This window comes from Panulirus ornatus, chromosome 19 (genome assembly GCF_036320965.1).
Source record: "Panulirus ornatus isolate Po-2019 chromosome 19, ASM3632096v1, whole genome shotgun sequence".
NCBI lineage: Eukaryota > Metazoa > Arthropoda > Malacostraca > Decapoda > Palinuridae > Panulirus > Panulirus ornatus.
The window spans coordinates 10,196,489-10,215,793 of NC_092242.1; the positions used below are offsets into that span (position 1 = coordinate 10,196,489).

The following is a 19,305-nucleotide window of genomic DNA, read 5'->3' on the forward strand; positions in this document are numbered from 1 at the left end:
CGTGGGCTATGGATAGAGTTGTGCGCAGGAGGATGGATGTGCTGGAAATGAGATGTTTGAGGACAATGTGTGGTGTGAGGTGGTTTGATCGAGTGAGTAACATAAGGGTAAGAGAGATGTGTGGAAATAAAAAGAGCGTGGTTGAGAGAGCAGAAGAGGGTGTTTTGAAGTGGTTTGGGCACATGGAGAGGATGAGTGAGGAAAGATTGACCAAGAGGATATATGTGTCGGAGGTGGAGGGAACAAGGAGAAGAGGGAGACCAAATTGCAGGTGGAAAGATGGAGTGAAAAAGATTTTGTGTGATCGGGGCCTGAACATGCAGGAGGGTGAAAGGAGGGCAAGGAATAGAGTGAATTGGAGCGATGTGGTATACCGGGGTTGACGTGCTGTCAGTGGATTGAATCAAGGCATGTGAAGCGTCTGGGGTAAGCTATGGAAAGCTGTGTAGGTATGTATATTTGCGTGTGTGGACGTATGTATATACATGTGTATGGGGGGGTTGGGCCATTTCTTTCGTCTGTTTCCTTGCGCTACCTCGCAAACGCGGGAGACAGCGACAAAGTATAATAAAAAAAGAAATAATAATATATATATATATATATATATATATATATATATATATATATATATATATATATATATATATATATATATATATACCTTAACCAATGGAAAATTTGTCTAAATTTGATTTCGAATATTGCTCGTAATATTTATGTAATATTTTACTAACTTATCGTTATTTGTACATGTGTGTGAAACTTGGTGGCATGTGTGTGTGTGTGTGTGTGTGTGTGTGTGTGTGTGTGTGTGTGTGTGTGTGTGTGTGTGTGTGTGCAGAAGTGGGAATGGGAAACACGTATGACTCCATTCGGCCTGTGACCTTAATTTAACACCCCAACCAAGACGGCAGAAGGCTAGTGTAAATTCGTCTGTTCACATAACTACAGGACCGCTTCGGTGAGCACACAAGATGTGAAACACAGGCACTCCATCTCGTCCCCATCTGTGATAGGCTCGTATGGGACAGTGGGCACAGATGACTTTTTGCCAAGAGGGCCTGGCTTTCCCAGCCGAAGCTGACACAGGAATGAACGATTAATGCAGGCAGACCATCAACAGCCCCCTCCTCCCACCACCCTTAAGCATCAACGGCAGCAAAGAACCTCAAAAACAAACAAAATGAAAGATGATTCTTCCCTAACATCCATTGCCTGCTGGATACCTCCCGAACGATACCTGTAGCGGTCTATTAGTGTGGTGGATTGAGACGCCTTGAGACATGATGAAGACGATAGCGAAAGGACTGTTGTTAACACATGTATATCGACAAATTTGCAAGAATCTACGGAGGCGTTATTGTTGGAGGATTGCGTATGGCAGATGAAAAGGTTTAGGTTCCGTAAGCCTGGGTAAGGGGTTTCTAGGTTAGGTTACGTTAGGCGTTTTCTTAGGTTACGAGAGAATATCTCAATTACAATTTTTTTTTTATTTTTATCAACCAGTACCGGTTAAACGAGCAAGCATTAGAAATTAACTTTATATTTGCCTCTCCTGTTATGGGATGGCCAATATCACGACGAATGGCGCGTGACAAAACAATGATTTAAAAAATGATTCATAACGTTTTATGCGGGCGAAATTGTGCACGAGATCCTCGTACAGGAAATAATTTATACCAAAGTGCATCACCATCTATGTCTGTCGTAATATCCCTGTGTTTATGTCTTCATGAAGCCACATCAAAAGCACTGAATGTATGATAATCAGCTTTAGTTAAAGTCAATTGTGAAACAAATTAGAAAAAAAAAAAAGGGGCTCATAAAAGATCTACTTTTGTTACCCATAAAATACGTTTTCTTAAATGAGATAATGATTTAGAAAATGTAGAAATTTCAATTAGAATGGGATACCCTAAAAATTGATCTGCTTAAATCGTAAATATCTAGACAACAGATATTACTTGTCATTCAAAGTTGCCTTAGAATGAGTGATATCAGAGTACTATAGCTGTGAAATTGCATTGAGTTTACCTGATATGTGACTTACACGGAGACCCAGCTGGTCTCTACCTCGTGAGGAAGATGACAGCGTTGGCGATGTGTCAGCCATTGTCATTGAAGACAACCAGTGTTGTCCTCAACCACGGCACACTGAGCTGCAAAAAGGCATAGATACCTAAAGATTAGGTCATACTGTGTCGAAACTCGTGAGATGATGTTTAAGCAAAAAGCTATTCTAATTGTAGATATAACCATTTGTAGAGGATCGACTGATTGGCATGTATTTAAAGAGAATGGGTCTTGAGGATCTTAACATCCAGCAAGCAAAAACAGTTATAAACGAATGATATAACTGATAGGAGACGTTCACCAGTGAGTCATATTTTCCAAAAATGTAAAAAAGAAAACTATATAAAGTATATGACTACATAATAGAAAAGTGTAGCGAGATATATCACCTGATTTGTAACAATATGATCACCTCAAATTCCTGTGGCGTCTGCTTAACATGTACAAGACTACATCTATATATGTGGCCATTATACAGATTTTGAAAGGCAGTAACATTTTTTGATATACCTTTGGGAATGGCATGGAACAGACTGGTTTATATTACGTTTCCCCGATCATATGCAAGCGAATGTTTGAGTTCTTCACATGAGGTTCAGCGTCCATACATTAATCAATATGCCATTATCCCTTCACGATGTAAACATATCTTCATATCCCCATATCTTTGCTCGTCCATGCCATACATATTCGCCATTTCCTGTGTTAGCGAGGTATCGTTAAGAACAGAGGACTAAGCCCTAGAGGAAATATCCTCACCTGGCCCCCTTCTCTGTTCCTTCTTTTGGAAAATTAAAAACGGAGGGGGAGGATTTCCAGATCCCCATTCCCTCCCCTTTTAGTCGCCTTCTACGACACGCAGGGAATACGGAATACGTGGGGAGTATTCTTTCTCCCCTATCCCCAGGAATTATATATATATATATATATATATATATATATATATATATATATATATATATATATATATATATATATATATATATATATATATATATTCCTATGAGTCCACGGGGAAAATGAAACACGATAAGTTCCCAAGTGCACTTTCGTGTAATAATCACATCATCAGGGGAGACACAATCACATGTTTACCAAATGGCGTCCTAGCTTCGTCTCTTCGATGTATATCAACTGACTGTTATATTTCTCTCTTGTGTCTCCCCTGATGATGTGATTATTACACGAAAGTGCACTTGGGAACTTATCGTGTTTCATTTTCCCCGTGGACTCATAGGAATATCTTGATCACGCGCAAAATTGTGATCCTTTCCAATATATGTATATATATATATATATATATATATATATATATATATATATATATATATATATATATATATATATATATATATAAGTCCAGCTCTTTTTATCCTAAGCTCTTGTGAGCTAAGATCAATGACTCGTGAGTCTTCGCGCATCCCTCACGTACACACACACACGAGATTCCACCTGGTCCATGGATTTTGCAAGGGGGCAAAAATGATCTTCTTTCGAGTCAATGACAACACCGGCAGTTTTACACTAACTTACTCGACTGACAGTTTGATACATCTATTCACAATTTTGTGTGATCCCGTAAAGCCAGTTCTACAGGACTCACTCTCCATTTTTCTTCAGCTCTAACAAAAGGATTTTGAGTTACTGTACCACCTGGATCTCCTCCATGCTTCTTTTGTTCTTACCTCGGCTACTTGATACCTTTTGTTCATAGCCTTTCCCACCGAGTCCCTCTCTCTCTCCCTTTTGTTCGTACGTCTACTGCGTACGATGTACTGGTCCTTGCCTGGGTTCTGCTTCACATACCGTATCTTAGTTCCTGTTTTTGGAGCACCCGTTCTTGTGCATGATGTGGTCTCACGTGTGTTACACTAGCCTTACGTGGAACGTATTAGTACGTTGGCTTTATGTATAGTGTGGTGCATTCGCATTGCGTGCAGTGCACTGGCTTTATATATGGTGCATTCGTCTTGTGTATTATGCACTAAACTTTGAGCTTTTTATGAATGAAATGAATTTGGAACAAAATTTACCCATAGGGTGGAGGCCATAGTCACCACATTGAAAGGGGGAATAAAGTTCATGAGTAAACTGCAAGTTTATTGATGTTTATTATTGAAAAGGAGAAAGGGAGAGAGAGAGAGAGAGAGAGAGAGAGAGAAAGAAAAGCTGTTTGGGATTATCCTGGCTCCTCAGAACAGCAAACAAGCTAGAGATAACAACATGGCAGGTTTGCACTCTTCCACAGGTTCTTGGCTGGCGTATAACATTGTATGGAACCTTACATCACAGACATACACAGTATTCACCGGAACACTCATATCACAGCTGCATGTACAGTGAAGAGGAAAGCTACAAATGTGCATTCTTGCGTGTCCCTACGTGTTGTAAACAAGGAGAACGTGAAGCCAATTGCAGAACGTCAAAGGCCTTTTGAAAGAACTGGCCAAAAAAATATCCGGAGAGTACCAGCATAGGTCCGGCCTTACGGTAATTCAGTTCTGTAGAAAGCGTCCGTCTTATATCTAGGTGGGAGAAATATATAAAACTCTTTCATCTCTAGAACTCGAAATCCACTAATACTATGGAAGCCTTTACCGTTGCCGTGGGGTGGGCAGCAGGCGACTAGTTGGTCGGCACAGCCTGGTCATTACTGGTAGGACACATCAGCCTGGAAGCCTCCTTCTTCACCTTCCACGCTGGAATGACAAGGAATTGTGTCTTAGGCTAAACAAACTTGTTTTTCGCACATCACAACATAAGAGCATAAGAGCCAGTGTTTATAAATGCAAGTTTTAACGGCTACGTTGGGTTGAAGTGTTTGAAATATGAAGGTCGTTATTAGTCAAAGGGCATTATTATCATTCCCAGCCTTGGAAAAGAATTACGTCGTTTCCCAACTACGGTATTGCCAATTACAGTAATTTCCCAATAACAGCTACAGACGTGGGCTGTGAACATTTTGAGGACTCACCTGTAGACGACGACCTGCCTAACGCCGTCGGGGAGGAGGACTTCGAAGCGCCCCTGAGTGTAGTCACCGTCACGGGACTCCTGTTGGTTGTAGGAGTTGCCACTCTCTGGGTCCTCAACCTCCCAGTTGAAGTCGTACTTTGCCTGCGACAAGAGAACTAGTTTACCATACACCCTTACCCGTACCATCAGCTGGTCTGTCTGAGGCTTAGCAGCCTGATGGTGCATGTTGATGAAAGTGGCAATTTATCAAAACTTCATAGTGAGAAGAAACACGTAAGGCTATCTAATAGGATATATTAAGATGGGCATTTTAACGCAAGAATGTATACTTTTGTCACCGATTCTTTCGCATAAAAAATTAAGGCTGTGCTCCTATTGATTTCTTACTGATGTTGAGTGGAAAGTATCTATAATATTTCAGCTAGATTTATATAGCACCTACGTGAGATTCTTAGTAAACAATGATAACGAGCTGAGTTGCCGTAACGTCAAAGAATGCTATGCGAAATACAAGGAAAAAAATTGCATGATATGTCAAGGAAAATATAAGTGGGGTTGAGATGTACTTACTGGAGGGTAGTCGTCCTTTCCCTGTGGGAGACCGGCAGCGAGCACCACAAGGGCGGCCAGCAGGATCAGCTGAGTGGGGTAAACAGTCGGCATCAGCTGACCAGAGAACTATTCCAAGGTAGATGTAATGATGTGCCTAATAAGGCAACAAAACACTAAAAGCTTAAAGAAACAGCACTGGGTAACCAGTGTGACACAATGTAACTAAGGGTCGGTTTAGTTAAAGCAGAGAGGATCCTTATGTTTTTAACCTCGCTGTAAAAAGAGATGACTTTGTATGAGGCAATATAACAATAAGTATTCAACAGAATCTGATACCGTTAATTATATGATTTCGAGGGAGTCAAGACTCAAAAAGTCGTTAGTTTGAAAAGTAGATTAATATTTTCTAACTTATGAAACATAGAATACATAGGAACAACTTTTCTTTTACTAAGTAGGTCAGTTAACTTCAAAATAAGGTGGAAACGAAATGATTACTCCCGTATTTGCTAACTAAAAACCGGCGACTGTGGTGGAAAGTCTTGAAGTACAGGGAAAATGTCAGGACATAATAACATTCAGAACAAACAACCTAACGTGACATCTCATACCTGGGGCTCTGACCCTTCCAAGCCTAATCAAGCCCAATTGGGAGCTGAAAATACACTCACCAAGCGATAAACTCACCAAACAATACGATCATCATGCAGGACACCCTCCAGCCATTACATATACCAGACACTCTACAGTCTTCAGGCAATGCACTCACAACAAGCAATTCAATCATTACCAAACACGTTCTGGAGCTGCATTATCCAGCAATCAAGGCGATAGATTCAAACTGACAAGAACTTTAAGTTCACTTTATGGCTTGTCTTTCAACCGCTCGGGGGTCACAAATTTAATAATATTCTTGCAGCTGACAGCAATCCTTAAGTCTAGGATTTCTTTTAAACCTTTTTGAACGTAAGTCTTCGATTGCTGTATCACAGGAGACAACCTACCTTGTAGCTCATGGTGGTAATGGTGTGTTGATGGCTCGAGAGGAGAGTGTGGCTACAGGTCGTGGTTCAAACCTTATATACCGGCCGCCAAGGAGAAGGGCATGAGCCAGGTCGGGGCAGGTGAGAGGACGGGGAGCTAGGCTGTGGTGGCGGGTGAGTGGAGAGGGCTAGGAGGAGGAGGAGGAGGAGGAGGTGGGATGGTGAATATGGTGAGGGAGAGACAAGGGAGGAAGAGAAGGACAAAGATAATAGATGGGGTGGGAAGAGACATAAGAATGGTATGGGAGGAAAAGAGAAAAAGGAGGGAGAGAAATGGAGAGAGAGAGAGAGAGAGAGAGAGAGAGAGAGAGAGAGAGAGAGAGAGAGAGAGAGAGAGAGAGAGAGAGAGAGAAAGGATGGGTCACCTACTGTGCTGGTTCCCCTGGCCTGAGTCTTTTCCTGACCGTTAGGGTCATCCGGCGTCTTCACCGTTAGTGGAAGGTAAGCTTCACGTTTGATTTCTCAGAGTTTGCTTGAGAGTTCACGACAGATAATCTTCTATGAACTGTCACTCTTCACTTCCGTCTTTTTTTAAACTGTCAGTTCGTCCTTTGGCCTCAGTCAACTCTCCACAAACGCTTTGATAGCACTGAAATTTTGTAATATTACTGAATAGATTCTTCAGCATATCTTGCAATGATGTCTCTATCTTTATTTTTCTCTAATATACCTTTTGCTGTCATTTTGTGGGTCGTCGCATCTCTCTGTCACCTTTTGTCTTTACATATTGACTGGAAACGCCATGATCCTTGTAAATGACTGTTATCTACCTTGTCTCACCTCTATATTTTAGTTTTGGTATTCCTGTTGTTGAGTTAGGCTTCCTCATCCTTTTGTGTCCATGTCCAAGAATTTCCTATGACCATTTTTCCTAACTTCATTCAATACAATGACTTTCCTTCAGATCTTACTGATCTTTTATATCCCCTGAGCCGACTATGCTCGATCTCTTATCCTCCCTGAGATGATACATCTCCTCCCTTAATCTATTCATCCACAGACTCCACGAAAATTGGTAATCAGCCTTAATCATGCATTTAATTTTACTGACACCCTTATCCCCTTCATTCAACCCGTGGAAGGAATCCTCTGCGTCTCTGATCTTCGCTATACACACTCAATGCTCTTGTTCCTCAAGGTTTTCAGCCATATCACAGATGCCACTCCAACCCTTTCTTTGTTAACTCCACTTTAACTCGTTGATAACAATATACTGTAAAAACATTGATGCAATGCTTGTTAGCTGAATACTTATATATGTAATCTAAAGTTCTCTCTTCACCGAGAGAGAAGGTATTATACTCCAATGAATATTATTGTTTTTGTTTCCCCTGACGCCTTTTTGTAGGTTACAAGTGAATTCAGTAGACGAGTCTGCTACGATCGTTCGTGTCATATTCAAAAGATGACTGGAAAGTATATTCACTCTCCGTGAATATCCAATATATAAAAAAAAAATGAAGGGGAGCAAGGGAACAAGCGTGAACCATAGATAAAGAAAAAAAAAAAAACAGTATGGGAGAGGATGGATGAGAGCAATGTGTGTTATGACGAGGATGGATCGAGTAAGAACTGAGAGCGTAAGAGAGTGGCGTCGTAGCAATAACAGGATGGTTGACAGTTTGGAAGAGAGTGTGTTAAAACGGTCTGGACATGAAGAAAGGATGAGCGCGGGGAGGCTGACCGAGAGGGTACACATGTCAGAAGTGGTAGGGAAAACGAGATGGGGAAGACCGACCTGTAGATGAAAGTATGGAGTCTAAAGATGCTTTGATGGACTTGGTGAACGAAACATGCATGTGGGTGTCAGGCATGCAAGGGACAGAGCAAAGTGGAGCGATATGGTTTGCAGAGGACGACATGGTGTCACTGGGCTCGACCAGGACACAGTGAAGCGATCAGTGCAAACCATGGAAAGGTGGGTTGGGACTGGCTATGGCTAGGGGTCAGTGCTTTCAGAGTGTTATACATGACAGCAAAAGACTGGATGTGACCAAAGGTGACAAGTGTTCGTATGTTCATGGCGCTTCCTCGCAACTCGGAAGGCGACAAATGTAGGCTCTTGCAGGCTGCGCTACTGCTGTAGTGATAGGTGTTTTGATGAGACTGCTTCCGACGATGCTGCCTCACCTAGGGAGAATTTTCATCCACCATGTAACCCCATGCAAGCAAAGACCGGTAACACACACACACACACACACTGTGGCAAAAAAAATCGAATGTTTTGGACGATACTTTGGCGACTTTATCATGACATGTGAACCAGCCAACCCGCGCTGGCTGACGCTTGCTTCACATACCCTGACCACTCCTCTGCCACCGTCCAGTCCGCTTGCCACATACCAACACCAAAGCCCACTTTGAAGATGACATCATGGACGCCTTGAACTGTGATCTCCGTCTTGGCAACAGCTGTGAAATACCTCTCCTACTACATTCCACCTAAGCAAAACTTTGTATTGACTCCATCTTACAACTTTTTTCCCCTTATCTATAGTGTTTCACAGGTGAGGAAGGGCTTCATGACTTGGCTACGGGCGGTGTAGGGGGTGCTGAGAGGAAGTACACAGACTGTATAACAACGCATGGGTAAATCCCTAAGAACAATCACCGGCTGCATCGCAATGACACACGAACACTCAACATCTGGACAATATAACAGAAACACTTTCAATGCAAGCTTACGTCAGACCGTTCGGCAACCGATTTTCTACAACAGTCCTAAACACCTCCCACCCAAACTGCATCTTCCAAGCGGAAAAAACAAAAAGTTACCCCTCCTCACTTTACAAATGTGACACATTAATCTCATACACACAGCAATGACTCGACGATCATTAAAATACCACACCCTCCTCACCCAGTCTGTCTTCGTCACCAGACACACATCTATCTGCATCTAAAACCTTCTGGTATTCAGGACACCAATCTACATCTGCAACATAACCAACACAGATTCAACATGACACAGGCCGCATCATGCCTAAGATGCAACTTCCACTGTAAAGACAGTGAACACTTATTCCTTTACTGTCAGGCACTAAACTCATACAGATAAATGCCGCATTTTTGGTTCAACTTTCCCTCTTCTGTAGGTATTACTTTGGTTTTCGCTCTCTAGAGCAAGCTGCTTGAGTGCCCCTACCACTAGCTATACCAGACAGCACTCTGCAAGTTACCGCGTCACATGATTACTGTATGGCCGTTGACAACTCAAGTGTGGGCCGTTTTGATACTGTTTCTTTTCTTTCACTCCGAAGCTTTGAAACTCTCTACCTTTTCATGTCTTTCTCAGTAACTATGACCTGGCACATCTTAAAAGACGGGTTTTTCAGTTCCTCCAAAATTCGTAAATACTTTCCCTTGTCTCATCTTGTTCCCTTTCGGTAACCTTTCTATATTTCAATTAAGGCCCGGGTTTGATGTGGACTTTTGTCCATGACTGGAGCTTCCAACGTAGGAAGAAGGAGGAGGAGGAGGAGGAGGAGGAGGAGGAGGAGGAGGAGGAGGAGAAGAAGAAGAAGAAGAAGAAGAAGAAGAAGAAGAAGAAGAAGAAGAAGAAGAGAAAACTGCTTGACCAATGGTCCTGTTTGGAAGATGTGGACAACTTTCTGTGCACTGCAAGAGCTCCATAAAAGACGTTCCTGGGGCGCGAATATGTATATAAATATATTTCCATATTTATCGTTCCCGCTTTAGAGGTAGCGCTAGTAACAGAGGCCTCATTCGCCCACATCCATTCTCTTGCTGTCATGTGTAATGCACCGAAACAACCAGGCACCACAGACCTTACCTTGGTTTACCCCAGACGCTTCACACGCCCTGATTCAAACAACTGACAGCACTTCGACACCTGTATAACACATCGTTCCAATTCACTCTGTCCCTTGCAAGCCTTTCACCCTCCTTCATGTTCAGGCCCCGGTCGCTCAAAATACAATGGTGTCACCGTTCTCCGCCTGCATATGCGGTGACACCTTCATCGAAATTATTCCATCGTACTTGGGTGAAAAGGAGTACAGTTGTAACAAGGAACCTTCCAATCAAAAGTAGTCCGTCATTTCCCTACAGACTGAGAGCAGACTCGAACCTTCAGGAGCCTTGTGAAAAGGGATCCTAGGATTGTGTATTCAAGTGACAGATGAAGACACGTAGGATGGAAGGTTTACAGTTGTCAGCCAGATATTGGTATTCAACGTCGTTGCGCCTACCGCCTATCCTAGTGGTGTACGTGCACCACCTGCCTGCCTGTCTCTAACCTTGGGCTAGAAATAGGGCTTTCGGGCCGGGAGAGAGAGAGAGAGAGAGAGAGAGAGAGAGAGAGAGAGAGAGAGAGAGAGATGAGCAGGTGAGGGATGGTGTAGTTGTCACCTGGGCCAGTATGCTTAAGGTAGTCCAAGATGCAGAGGCGCAGAATAATGATACGAACTGAGCGGATCAAATAATGTTTAGCATAAATGTTTCCCATTATCGTCCTAAATGTTTCAGACACTAATCTCACTTGATTATGTCCAAATATGATAATATAATTTCGCACATAGGTGTCATTAAATCCAATATTTTGAATACTTCATCAAAGAATTTCTTTTGTTTGTGAAATTGATGCCTAAAGTGTTTATTCAGTCCTCCTTAATGTCCTGCAACCATCAGTACGAAGGCAACTAGGCTTTATTATAGAATAACGTATTATGTATTCTGAATATGAAAAATTCTATGGAAGGGATGGAGTGGGGATAAGTGAGCAGGGAAATAGGATAGGCCTGAACAGGCGTCTTGCCTAACTAGATGCACGAACGAGCAGAATAGGCTAACCCGACTGAATGGATGGATTCTTTTTTATTTTTTCTTAGGCTAAGCCAACTGAATGTATGATGTTTTAGGCTAATCCAATTGAATATATGATTGTTCTAATATAGCCATGCCAATTATAACCATGCCAAGCTAACTCAACTGAATGCATGATTTTTTTGTTTTTGCCTCCTAAAAATCACTAATTATCACTCGGCCATCGATACTCAAGAACAATTATGAATGAGGAAAGAAAATGAGGCCGAACAAAAGAACTAAATGAAATGAACTGAATTTGAAAAAAAAAAGTACACTACATCGTAATTTCTTATATTTTTCGCCAACTTGAGTCTTAAATTTCAAGTTGAGAAGTCCAGGCCTAAGTACTCCTTTTCAGAATGGTTAATATAAAGATAACTTAAAAGGATACTACTTCAGCCAGCAAACGGTATTCATTGGCCGTTATTTCAAATGATCTCCAGCGAAAAGAAATTTTGTGCAGCCAGCTGAAACAAACTGCTACTAAATCATGATTATCTTATGCATCTCAGTGTGTTGTCATTTGTCTGTCCTTGTCTTTCACGTCACCTCATCAATTAACTTTGGGGTTGCGTGACTCGATTTAATACAAGTACGACCAACCCATTGGCGAGTCCTGCTTGAGAATTCGCCACGAAGGGTGGTTATTCCTGTCCTATGAATAATGTAATCATTTGGCTGCATATGATTAGAATCAGCACAAATATCAGAATAGGTGGAAAAATTACTAAGAAAAAACAAATCAAGTAAGACAGGCCGTCTAGAGACAAGGGCTCTGGACCAGGTACCTCAAGGCCTGGAGAATCTTTTAGCATCAAATCTTGCTAATGTAATCATGTAATCACAACGAAGAACGCCCTGTTATCCATGGAGCGAGTCTCGGAACCATGAACGGGTTACCTTTGCAAAATACATCAAATACCAATTATCTCTCAGGTATTTGAAATCCGAGGAATAAACCATCGTTTTACCATACAAAATGATTGAATAGGGAGCTTGCAAAATTATCGTGTGGTGTAACGGAATAATGTGAGTAAACAAACTTATTTCAGCACTCACTTTTGGACGAAGATTTAAAACCTAATATCAGGCAACATCAAACACGATCAACAATCTTCTTCAGCATTTGCATGTAGTCTTGTGGTCATTTTGTCAACAAACGCACAATAGTAAACTGCCAAACCTGCTCACATTAGGCAGTTCAGTTGACGTTTACAATAAAATATTATCAGAAAAACATGCTAATGATTTATCCACGTTCAAGGTGCGGTATATATATATATATATATATATATATATATATATATATATATATATATATATATATATATATATATATATATATTGGAAAGGATCACAATTTTGCGCGTGATCAAGATATTCCTATGAGTCCATGGGAAAATGAATCACGATAAGTTCCCAAGTGCATTTTCGTGTAATAATCACATCATCAGGGGAGACACAAGAGAGGAATATAACAGTCAGTTGATATACATCGAAGAGACGAAGCTAGGACGCCATTTGGTAAACATGTGATTATCCAAAATCACTGACTGTTATATTTCTCTCTTGTGTCTCCCCTGATGATATTATTACACGAAAGTGCACTTGGAAACTTATCGTGTTTCATTTTCCCCGTGGCCTCATAGGGATATATATATATATATATATATATATATATATATATATATATATATATATATATATATATATATATATATATATGTATATATATATTGACTGTTAACTCGAGAAATGGATTGGGCTTGCTCGGAGGGTTCTTGGATATTCGGTGAGGATGGAGGAGTAAGGGAAAAGTGAAGGCAAGGAAGAAGGTAAAGAGCTCATCCTAGGTACTTCACTGACATGACACCATTATCAAGACTTTATGTTGTTAAAGATTCCCGTTACGAACTCTCTCTCTTTAGGCGCCCCCCTTCCAATAGAATTTTTTTTTCTCTTTGGTTGCTTGCTTGTTGTGTGACTGAAGTTAGGTAAGACTCTTTTTAAATGATGACTTGGAGGTAGTAGACCAAAGCCTTAGGAGTGTTTGGCAAGGGGGACAACTGAGAAGTGCTTGTGGCGAGGGATGGATGAAAAAAGTGGAAAGAGTTATGGAGTAGAGAGAGAGAGAGAGAGAGAGAGAGAGAGAGAGAGAGAGAGAGAGAGAGAGAGAGAGAGAGAATAGGGTCCTAGGCAGTAGTAGGATGCTCATCATAACTGTAGTAAGTCTCTATCTGTTTGTTTCATACGTTTTACGTCACTAGTCGTCAGACTTTGGTTGCAGTGTGAGACAGCGTATGAATTTTATTCGCTGCTTGGTGTACTGTGTGAGCGGAGGGTGTTAGGTTCTTGAGTGGCTGCTGAGATATCCTTAATTTCACGGTCTGTTTATGGTATATGCTCAGGGTTAGGGAGCCAGTCAGGTACCGTGCCGTCTCAGTTAACACACACACACACACACACACACACACACACACACACACACACACACACACACACACACACAGACACACACACATATTCCAGTGTTTGTACGTTTTCATTTTCTGTGTTTTGAGGTCAACCTGGGCCTTGTGGCTACGAAGTCCTGTTCATATGAAATAAGTTCCCTGGAACACACAGCCTTAATCTGTACATCTGAGGTGAACTGGCTTGTCTAGTCAAGAAGCCAGGTCTTTCCACTATCAATCTCCAGTGTGGACTTGATCCGTCACTCGTTTTTTATTCATATCTACATCATGGTTCAGTTTTCTTTTAAAAGACCACCACCAAATGCTTGTATATCTTCATGTACCGCTTGTGGACAAGCACAAACTGCAGTGCGAATAACACTATACATCAAAGCCACTGAAGGAAGAAATTATTCTCTTGTAGCATGAAGACATATCATACAAAGTTCATGGTAATAGATAGATATAACATGTACTGAATGAAGCAATTTTTCCGGTTTGCCAGACTAGCCATGAAAATATCAATTCATTTTAGAATGATAGTCACTTTGTAGGAATAATGAACATAGTACAGGCTAATGACGGTTTTCGTTTATAACAATAGTGAGAGTAATAATATCAAAAACAATATAAAATAATAATAATAATAATGATAATAATAATAATAATAATAATAATAATAATAATAATAATGATAATAATAATAATGATGATAATAATAATAATAACGTGTAGAGAGTGAAATTATATCATTCCTCTCAAGAGAATTTCAAATGAAAAACAAGAGGTCCGACGACGCCAAGCGCTTGGCTCTCTTCACAGGTCAAGGCAAGTCGGGATGAGTCAGTAAAGCAGATGAGCATCAGAAAGGACTCGTCGGATGCACCGACTAACGGTGGTTATCATTCTATTTCACTATTAGTGTGTGTATGTGTGTGTGTGTGTGTGTGTGTGTGTGTGTGTGTGTGTGTGTGTGTGTGTTGACTAGATTTATTTTTTTTTTTTTTTTTTTTTTTGCTTTGTCGCTGTCTCCCGCGTTTGCGAGGTAGCGCAAGGAAACAGACGAAAGAAATGGCCCAACCCACCCCCATACACATGTATATACATACGTCCACACATGCAAAATATACATACCTACACAGCTTTCCATGGTTTACCCCAGACGCTTCACATGCCCCGATTCAATCCACTGACAGCACGTCAACCCCGGTATACCACATCGATCCAATTCACTCTATTCCTTGCCCTCCTTTCACCCTCCTGCATGTTCAGGCCCCGATCACACAAAATCTTTTTCACTCCATCTTTCCACCTCCAATTTGGTCTCCCTCTTCTCCTCGTTCCCTCCACCTCCGACACATATATCCTCTTGGTCAATCTTTCCTCACTCATTCTCTCCATGTGCCCAAACCATTTCAAAACACCCTCTTCTGCTCTCTCAATCACGCTCTTTTTATTTCCACACGTCTCTCTTACCCTTACGTTACTTACTCGATCAAACCACCTCACACCACACATTGTCCTCAAACATCTCATTTCCAGCACATCCATCCTCCTGCGCACAACTCTATCCATAGCCCACGCCTCGCAACCATACAACATTGTTGGAACCACTATTCCTTCAAACATACCCATTTTTGCTTTCCGAGATAATGTTCTCGACTTCCACACATTCTTCAAGGCTCCCAGAATTTTCGCCCCCTCCCCCACCCTATGATCCACTTCCGCTTCCATGGTTCCATCCGCTGCCAGATCCACTCCCAGATATCTAAAACACTTCACTTCCTCCAGTTTTTCTCCATTCAAACTCACCTCCCAATTGACTTGACCCTCAACCCTACTGTACCTAATAACCTTGCTCTTATTCACATTTACTCTTAACTTTCTTCTTTCACACACTTTACCAAACTCAGTCACCAGCTTCTGCAGTTTCTCACATGAATCAGCCACCAGCGCTGTATCATCAGCGAACAACAACTGACTCACTTCCCAAGCTCTCTCATCCCCAACAGACTTCATACTTGCCCCTCTTTCCAAAACTCTTGCATTCACCTCCCTAACAACCCCATCCATAAACAAATTAAACAACCATGGAGACATCACACACCCCTGCCGCAAACCTACATTCACTGAGAACCAATCACTTTCCTCTCTTCCTACACGTACACATGCCTTACATCCTCGATAAAAACTTTTCACTGCTTCTAACAACTTGCCTCCCACACCATATATTCTTAATACCTTCCACAGAGCATCTCTATCAACTCTATCATATGCCTTCTCCAGATCCAAAAATGCTATATACAAATCCATTTGCTTTTCTAAGTATTTCTCACATACATTCTTCAAAGCAAACACCAGATCCACACATCCTCTACCACTTCTGAAACCACACTGCTCTTCCCCAATTTGATGCTCTGTACATGCCTTCACCCTCTCAATCAATACCCTCCCATATAATTTACCAGGAATACTCAACAAACTTATACCTCTGTAATTTGAGCACTCACTCTTATCCCCTTTGCCTTTGTACAATGGCACTATGCACGCATTCCGCCAAACCTCAGGCACCTCACCGTGAGTCATACATACATTAAATAACCTTACCAACCAGTCAACAATACAGTCACCCCCTTTTTTAATAAATTCCACTGCAATACCATCCAAACCTGCTGCCTTGCCGGCTTTCATCTTCCGCAAAGCTTTTACTACCTCTTCTCTGTCCACCAAATCACTTTCCCTAACCCTCTCACTTTGCACACCACCTCGACCAAAACACCCTATATCTGCCACTCTATCATCAAACACATTCAACAAACCTTCAAAATACTCACTCCATCTCCTTCTCACATCACCACTACTTGTTATCACCCCCCCATTTGCGCCCTTCACTGAAGTTCCCATTTGCTCCCTTGTCTTACGCACTTTATTTACCTCCTTCCAGAACATCTTTTTATTCTCCCTAAAATTTAATGATACTCTCTCACCCCAACTCTCATTTGCCCTTTTTTTCACCTCTTGCACCTTTCTCTTGACCTCCTGTCTCTTTCTTTTATACGTCTCCCACTCAACTGCATTTTTTCCCTGCAAAAATCGTCCAAATGCCTCTCTCTTCTCTTTCACTAATACTCTTACTTCTTCATCCCACCACTCACTACCTTTTCTAATCAACCCACCTCCCACTCTTCTCATGCCACAAGCATCTTTTGCGCAATCCATCACTGATTCCTTAAATACATCCCATTCCTCCCCCACTCCCCTTACTTCCATTGTTCTCACCTTTTTCCATTCTGTACTCAGTCTCTCCTGGTACTTCCTCACACAAGTCTCCTTCCCAAGCTCACTTACTCTCACCACCCTCTTCACCCCAACAGAGGGTGGTAAGAGTAAGTGAGCTCCCCTCTGTTGGGGTGAAGAGGGGGTGAGATTTATCTTATCGAATTTTCATTTCTATTACATGATTTCCTTCTACTTCACTGGTAAGAAGGCTAATAGCTCGAGCTGTTTTTAATAACTGCATCAAAGCCATGTATGAAGACATTTCCTGCGATATGCTCACTCATCATTGTTGAGGGCAATAATAGTCTCTTAAGTTGTGAAGCGAGAACTCACACACCGTACAACAAAGTTCATGGTAAAAGATATGGCTTAAACATGGTCATCTTGGATGGAAGGTAATATGACTAGTGTAAGAAAACAGAATGCAAGACATATTCAATTTCAGCTCTTCACGAGTTTATAGACCCGTCTCTTAAAGGTGGAAAGTTATAGGAAGAGAGACAGACAAAAGTCGTTAGAGAATTTCGTAGCTTTTCTGTACGAAAAAGCATTGCAAAAATCAATCCAAGTGTGGCTGGTCCCCACATAAAGGGTAGGTAGGGGAACGCAGCAATGTAAGTTGCACTCTGTGAATTTAAGCATTTATCTTTGCAGCATCTGATTCTTTTCACCGTGAAATCAATACTCGATTGAAATTTCAAGTATCTTCTGATACTGCATTGATTTTTGATACTTTTAACAGCCGTTACTGCAGATATACATAATATATGACAACTTCTTTCAAGTGACTGTGGGCGTTAGGGATATTTCAAATTATACAAGCAGTTCTCTGTAATAATGATAATTAGGATTAATAAATCATTATTTATTTACACATAACTGATTTTTTCTTCAATATCAGACAGTTCTGGCATTAAGAATTTCCACATCGAAACACTTTTGTAACAGAGAAGTGTATCCAAACCTTTAACACAGCTCATCATTTTATTACTGAAAATGATGAATCGCTGCTGATAATATCAAACTTGATTTGAATTAAGTTTTCAGTAACTTTATCAAGCTCGGTAAAGAATTTCACAACCCGACGTGGAGTGTGTTTGGTTAGCTATTATTGATTATGTGCTCATTTATAGGTTTTATATTTGCTTGTGTCTTAAAAGTGAATACGTGGGTGATATCATAAGTTAAGGTCATACATCTCTCGACTACCTCAGGAGGCCTCCATGTTGATAGAATGCTAAGAAGTAGAGTAAGGTAATGCATTTATATGGCAAAGTAGTGCAAGCATTTCGAACGGTTAAAATACATGCAGCTATTTGGTTGGTTGACAATTATCATATAATGCAGTACACAGAACGGAAGGAGTCAATGTGATTCTTATATACATATATGTAATTACCCAAGGACCCTCTTCTTAAAATCCTGGTGTTGACCCAGGATCCCTTTCTGAAAAATGATGGTGTTATCCTAGGACTCCCTTTCCAGGAGCTCCTGCCACCTAAGGCTGCGCCTCACTCATTTGCCGGGATAGATAGACTCCTATAAAGCGAAAAGTCCTTTGACGAAACTATGACGATGATCCCCTCCAAAGGTGACTTTTCACTCGTGTGTTACCTCACGCAGGCGGAGTCCGGTAACACCCGGTTCCCGCAATATATAAATGAACACAGATCAGTTGGCGTAGCCTTGATCGTAATGCCATATTTGCAAATATGAAGGAGGAATCAGGTCTTGGTACCACTTGCCATTAGTTTGTATATTATTACCGTTATTCCAGCAGTTTCAGATAAACCCAAGGCTTAGACCCACATTAGAATATTGCGAGTTTGGTTAGTATCTTCTTCAGTATGGAACTTCATAACCTGTAAACTGCTTCATTATGCAACACGCAACGCTGCATGGCATAATGTGTCAACAAGCTTGGCACATACGTACTGATTATGGATGTTAGCGATGGTTTATCATCATTTTAGACTAGTGGTCTGCCTTGAGACCTGACCAGCGGGGCAGGAGGTCAGCGATTTACCTCCTTCAGGTGTAATCTTATGACAAAACAGTTACTTGTATCTTCCCGCGCCGCCAATAGCCTAGCCTTTCCACTT

At 41.3% G+C, this 19,305-nt stretch overlaps 1 protein-coding gene across 1 annotated transcript; it reads right to left on the minus strand.

Annotated features, from left to right (window-relative positions):
* Window positions 1-4,164: 4,164 nt before the first annotated feature.
* On the minus strand, window positions 4,165-6,686 carry LOC139755243 (cuticle protein 8-like). The gene is made up of 4 exons (XM_071673364.1): window positions 6,606-6,686; window positions 5,620-5,688; window positions 5,048-5,190; window positions 4,165-4,772 (listed from the first exon to the last, which is right to left on the minus strand). The coding sequence occupies exons 1-4, from the start codon at window positions 6,615-6,617 to the stop codon at window positions 4,724-4,726; spliced, it is 273 nt and encodes a 90-aa protein (XP_071529465.1). The 5' UTR covers window positions 6,618-6,686; the 3' UTR covers window positions 4,165-4,723.
* Between the last annotated feature and the right edge of the window lie 12,619 nt (window positions 6,687-19,305).